At 48.9% G+C, this 6,061-nt stretch overlaps 1 protein-coding gene across 1 annotated transcript; it reads right to left on the bottom strand.

The window, feature by feature from the left end:
* Window positions 1-788: 788 nt before the first annotated feature.
* Window positions 789-2,357, bottom strand: LOC140852061 (uncharacterized). The gene has a single exon (XM_073244780.1). It carries the CDS (start codon window positions 1,873-1,875, stop codon window positions 1,150-1,152), a length of 726 nt encoding a protein of 241 aa, XP_073100881.1. The 5' UTR covers window positions 1,876-2,357; the 3' UTR covers window positions 789-1,149.
* Window positions 2,358-6,061: the final 3,704 nt, after the last annotated feature.

The following is a 6,061-nucleotide window of genomic DNA, read 5'->3' as shown; positions in this document are numbered from 1 at the left end:
AGTACAATGATGGAACACATCCAAAGGGATGATCCTAGTCCGTCAAACAATAATAATATCCCCCGACAAATCCTATGACTCTACAGCATGGAAACCCCAACTGGCAGAAAAATGATGCCTAGCACAATCCAAGCTGGGTCCAGACAATCTAGTCTCCATCAAAACACACAAATCTGGGTTGTGTTGTTGCATAAGCCTTTTAAAGGTAGAGCGGAAAGATGGCTTCTCCGCTCCTCGAACATTCCACATAAGAAACTTCATGGTTGTGTAAGATGGGTGGAAGGCAAAGCCAGCAATGACCTATCCGATGCATCACCATGATCTCCCAACTCCCCACACCCCTTATTGTTGCCCGTCGGATCTCCCATGGCCCATAAGGCATTTTTAAGCCGGCCCATGATTTCCTCGTGGCCCATACAGGAGCCATCTCCTGACTCTCCAACTCCATCCACTGCAGACGTTCGCTCTGATGCTAGTGCTGACGAGGAGGAGATGGTGATGGCTGTCAGTGACTCCATCTCCCTAACCTCACCATCCCGCATCCCATCTCCAGTGTTAGCCACCCATCCACCAGCTGACGGAGAGACACCTTAATGAGATAGGGGAGAGAGAGCAGCTACCTCCTTTGGTTGCGAGTCACCACCATTGGTGACGATCTTCCTGGATAGTGAAAATCTTCGACGAGAGCTACCGACCGACTGCAGGCCAAAGAAGACCCTTTGGGACTTTGAGATGGGACAGGCTTCGAAGCTATGCCCTCCCCCTCCCTCCCCCCCCCCGATCGCCAGTCCGCTGAAAATACTCTCTAATTGGGCTGCATCAGCATCATCCACCAAGCCTAATTCGCCATCTCGGGTTGGGGCTGGCTGAGCGACTCAGGCCGGGCTCCTGGCCCGTTTCAGTGACAGCCCATCGCCTCCATCATATAAAGATCCATTAGCCTTTGGTTCTCCACCAAGGCCACCTCCATGGCATCCAGACCCAGACCCAACTGGGATAGGACCTTGAACCCGGGTCCACCTTCCCCGACTCAACTCGTTCCGAGCCCGAATCGCTCTTAGCTTTCTCCGACGAGCGTCGTCGGGTCACTTTGGACGGCTTCTGCCACCCATCGGAGTCTGGTGGTGAACCCAACGAGCTCTCCGTAGGCTAAGGGGAGCTAGGGCGGGAAGGAGAAGAGTTGGGAGTCGAGGAATCGGGATTGGAGTCCACCATCCCCTTGGGTTTCACCGGAACCCTAACTGGTCGAGGCTGCCGAATCCGGGAGGTGGCCATCCACGGTCCCATCCGCGGCGGGGTCACAGTTGCCAGCACTTCGCTCGCTGCTTCCCCCTCCACTGCCATAAAGTTCTCCGGTCGCAAAAGATGGCCACCCTCCTTCTCTTCCGACGGGAAATGACATTCCTCATCGGAGTGCCCAATCCGGCCACAACGATAACAGATGGCCGGCACGTTTTCGTACACGAACGCTTGCCAGAAGACTTCTTGGTGGCTCCGGATCAAGACTCCCAGCTTCAAGGGTTCACCGGTATCGATCTCAACCCGGAACCTAGCAAACCCAGTTTTCCAACAGCGGTATGTGGACTCATCCGCCGCCACTGGCTTTTCCGCCTCCGTCACTATCCCTTTCAGCATCTCAGACCCCCAAAACACCATTGGAAGGCTGAGCAGCAGAACCCAAACAACAGTTCTTCGCACCACCTTCACCGCCAACATGAATCCCGACACCCACGGCTCAACCGCCAGGAGCTGACCGGCGACAAACCATTGCCCCCCACAGAGAGCCCCCTCGCAGTCCGTCGCCACCTGGAACGGATTAAGTGATGGTCTTCCGCCAAGATGAAGGCCTCCGGATCGTACCCAAGTTTGCCCCATTCCTTGACTTCTTTCGCAATCCACTCCGACGGCACTCACCGGCCAAGACTGTGCACCAGGACGGACACACCCTCCCACTGCATCCGAGCCGCCATCATTGCCTCCTCTGAAAATTCGAGCACCTTCAAAAAATACCTTTGAAGCTGTTCCAGCTCCTCCGGCGAAATCCGATGCTCCATCCAGCGGGGCTGCCGTGGCGGCCCCTGCACCACTCGAGACCAAGATTTCTCAACCCCGCTTGGCTCGGGCGATGATCGATCACCCCCACTCCAGTTCTCCCCTTTGTTCGCCATTCCCAAACCACAACGCCACAGCATCCACCCACTGTTTGACAAAAAACCCCAGAGGTCACACGATTTTTGACTCATTTGTTCTTTCTTCAACCCCCCATTATCTTGTGGTTTTCTTCTACCAGTTCACTGCTTTTTTGTCTAAGTGACTTATCTACAATTCTGAGGCTTATTTTAGTTCTTTGCAGATCAAGTGATTTAAAGATGCATTAGCTAAACACACCCCAGAGAGGTGCAGCCGTGGGCATCCAAGGGTCTCGAGGAAAAAGAGCTCTTGGCTTTGGCTGCAAACAAAGATCTCTCTTTCCATGGCTCAGAGAAAACATTGCTTCTTCTCACGACACATGATATCGCAACTCCCAGAAGCCCCAAATTCCCAGCCTCTCTGATTCTAGTAGCCGTCAGATATTCTGAAGACAAGAATCTTGTCACTGCTTAGATTTGATGGTGGTGGACAAGATTCCACTTTTTTGAGAATTTTCTTCATTATATTTATTGAAAATGATTTGGAATTGTAGGATGAGGAAGATGAAAGATAGTTCAGGCCAAGCCTAGGCTTTGATTTTCGATAAAAATTATTACGGCTAGAATCTATTCGGGACCAGAGGCAGTGGAGTGAAGTGACGTCCGGTGCGTCAGCGGTGATTGGACCTATAAGAAAAGCTCCCATAGAAGCCACCTTCAGTGGGGACTCTTAGATGCTCAAATCAGATTTTTCACAACCGGTGGGAAAGAACGAGCATTTATGAGGAGTGGAGGTGTATCTGAAAAATCTCTATTTACCTCTTTATATAGATGACGTGGGAGCCTTGAGAAGAAGAAGAAAGCCGTAAAAGATCCTTTTATCCCTAATCATGTCTTTGAGCGACGTCGTGCCTGGCCTTTGGATCTTTTTGAGTATTGTCACTTTATAGCATGTAGGGGGGCCACCGTAATTAAAAGCAAGAGCCATCTGATAGGACTTTGAGAGTGGTGTGGGCTTCTCGGAGATGATGTGACTTGGTGTGACCTAACGGGATACCGTGGCGGCCACGCTTGGATAGGGAACCTTGAGCTTATAGTCGGAAGAGGAGCCGTTGGTCCTGACCCCACAAGAAATATTGTCCCCTTTGGCCACGCTTGAGGTTCAATTGCTCGATTGATGCCTGTCCCTTGGGATCCCGGTTCACAAGCGAGGATTGTGGTTGGTGGGAGGATGAGAGATCGGAGTCGAGATTGGGCCCGATGTGGGTCGGAGGAAGGGGACCTAGAAGTCGACTGAATGAGCCTATCGAGTGGTGCCAGTCAGTCGTCGATTCAGATCGGCCACTAATCAGAGTAAGATGAAGAAGATCGGAAGCAAATCGAGATTAGCGTTCTGCTTACAAATAGTTTTGGAGCAGATCGGTCATGGATCGATATCATGTGTCCAGGTAATGTTGAGGTCGGATTTATGACGAGTCCGGTCTCTCAATGAGATCAGCTTTCTGATTACCTCGACCTTCTGATGAGGTTGGCCTCTTGATGAGGTCGGCTTTCTGATGATCTCGATCTTTTGATTTGGTCAGCCTTCTGATGAGATCGGCCTTCTGATGATCTCGATCTTCTGATGAGGTCAGCCTCTCGATGAAGCCAGTTTGCTGTTGACCTCAAACTTCTGATGAGGCCTGTCCCCCACTGAGGTCGGCTTAGCGATGAGAATCTATCACAACTTTTGCCCCTCAACTCCTGAGTCCGATTATGTAGCTTTAATCGGATGAAAGGAGTTAGTCGCCGTGTGGATCCAAGTTGCTTCTTCGATAATTAGCCACTTTGTCATTTCATAGAACAAGTCATCATTTTGTAGAACATGTCGAATTTGAAGCATAGTTGTGGATCATTCCGTCATAAATCTTCCCATCAAGCTAGGGCATTGTCGATCTTAAAGAAAATTTTTCTAATTTATTTCGGACCGATTGGTCCTTGATCAGTTGGTAGCAAGCCGACTAATGACATCTTTGTTTGCCTGAGTCTTGTGCGCGAACCATAGCTTATATGACTGCGGCCCTCGAGCCGTAGCAGGCATGCAATTGCCCAACCTTAAGGCTTCGTTAATCAAGTATCAATCGAATAACGTTTCGTTGGATACTAGCCATTGAGGTAATTGTTTGGTCAGGTGTCAAGCGATCAAGTTGCTCGGTGAATTTTTGAGTTGGAGTTTTTCAAGTCATCTACCCTCTAGAGCCTCGGTCCTATCGAGATTATGATCGATTCATCATTTGAAGGGATTTTCTGATGAGGTGAACTTAGATTTTTTTTTCGGATTTTTTCCTCGACTTTGTTAGCCTTGTCGGAGTTTTTTCTTGGAGAAAATGATGTCGTTGTTTAGAGGAGCTTTACAGATCATAAATCATGGTCGATTCATCATTTAGAGGAGCTTTTCGAATCATAGATCATGATCGATTCGTCATTTAGCCGTTAATGTTTGGAGGAGTTCTCCAGGTCGAAGGAGATTTTTGAATCATTTGTCTCCTAGAGTCTCGGTCGCTTAGTCATTTTGTAGGGGCCTTCTGGTGAGGTGGACTTCTTCGGAGTTCCTCTTCGAATTTTCTCCTCACCTTCATCAGCCTTATCAGATTTTTTTTCTCAGAGTTTATCCTTGGCTTTGTTGTTGCCGCACCTTGGATCTCATCGAGGTGACCTTAGATTAGTCGAGCTTTAATCATTGCCGCTCCTCGGATCTCGTCGAGGTGATTTTGGATCTTGTCGAGAATTTTTGCTGCTGCATCTTAGATTTGCTCGAGGTGACCTCAGACCTGATCGAGGGTTTTTGCTATTGTACCTCAGATCTTGTCAAGGTGACCTCAGACCTGGTCGAGAGTTTTTGTCGTTGCACTTCAAATCTTGTCGAGGATTTTTGCCATTGCACCTCGGATCTTATCAAGGAATTTTGCCGTTGCATCTCGGATCTTATTGAGATGACCTCGGACCTTATCGAAGATTTTTGCCGTTGCACCTTGAACCTTGTCGAGGTGACCTCGGATCTGATCGAGAGTTTTTGCCGTTGCACCTCGAATTTTGTCGAGGTGACTTCGATTCTTGTCGAGAATTTTTGTTGCTGCACCTCGAATCTAGTCGAGGATTTTTGCTATTGCATCTCGAATCTTATCGAGATGACCTCGAATCTTATCGAGATGACCTCGAACCTGATCGAGGGTTTTTGCTGTTACACCTCAGATCTTGTCGAGGTGATCTCGGATCTGGTCGAGAAATTTTATTGTGACATTTCGGATCTTGTCGAAGTGACCTCGAACCTCAATTTGATCATTATGGCCTTGCCTCAGCTTAAGTGCTTAAGATATGTTGTTCTACCAGAAGGAAAGAAAGTGAGATGATGGATGAGGGCTTAGAAGCCTCTTACCTCGAAAGTTTTATGCGAATCTTTTGAAACTTGTTTTCTCTTCCGATCTGGATTACATGCCTCTCGTTGGCACTGGTTTCTGTCTGGCGTCAGAACAGCTGGAGTCGGTGGTGCATCGGACCATCAGAGGTGGGACTATCGTGTGCCAGCTGTCACTAAGCAGGCCATTGATTTTAGATCGTGGCACTCAGGGAGTAGTAGTTGGCCAATCACGAGTTGGCCATGACACTGAAAGAATGCCTAATGAAGGATTAGCCGATCAGAGGTCAGCCATTCGGTGCCATCATCAAAGGAGGAAGCCATGAATAGAGTGTCAGGGAGAGGCCATCCCTATCTGCTCTAGCTGTACTGTCCCGACTTGTCCCATCAGGAATTTTCTACCCCCTATTGAACATCCTCGAGAGCTGTGCTTGGCTTTCCAACTTTGTTTCTTCTAGGAACTGACAAAGGAGGTTATGGGGACACTTTCGGTAGCTAACATGGAGTATGATCTCCGACTAAAGTCGCTGCTGGCAAG

Source organism: Elaeis guineensis, chromosome 10 (genome assembly GCF_000442705.2).
Source record: "Elaeis guineensis isolate ETL-2024a chromosome 10, EG11, whole genome shotgun sequence".
Classification (NCBI taxonomy): Eukaryota; Viridiplantae; Streptophyta; class Magnoliopsida; order Arecales; family Arecaceae; genus Elaeis; species Elaeis guineensis.
This window is presented reverse-complemented; position numbering and strand designations above follow the sequence as displayed.

Excerpts from the sequence above, each read along its gene's own strand:
- LOC140852061 (XM_073244780.1), bottom strand. The coding sequence starts at position 1,875 with ATGGGGCAAACTTGGGTACGATCCGGAGGCCTTCATCTTGGCGGAAGA.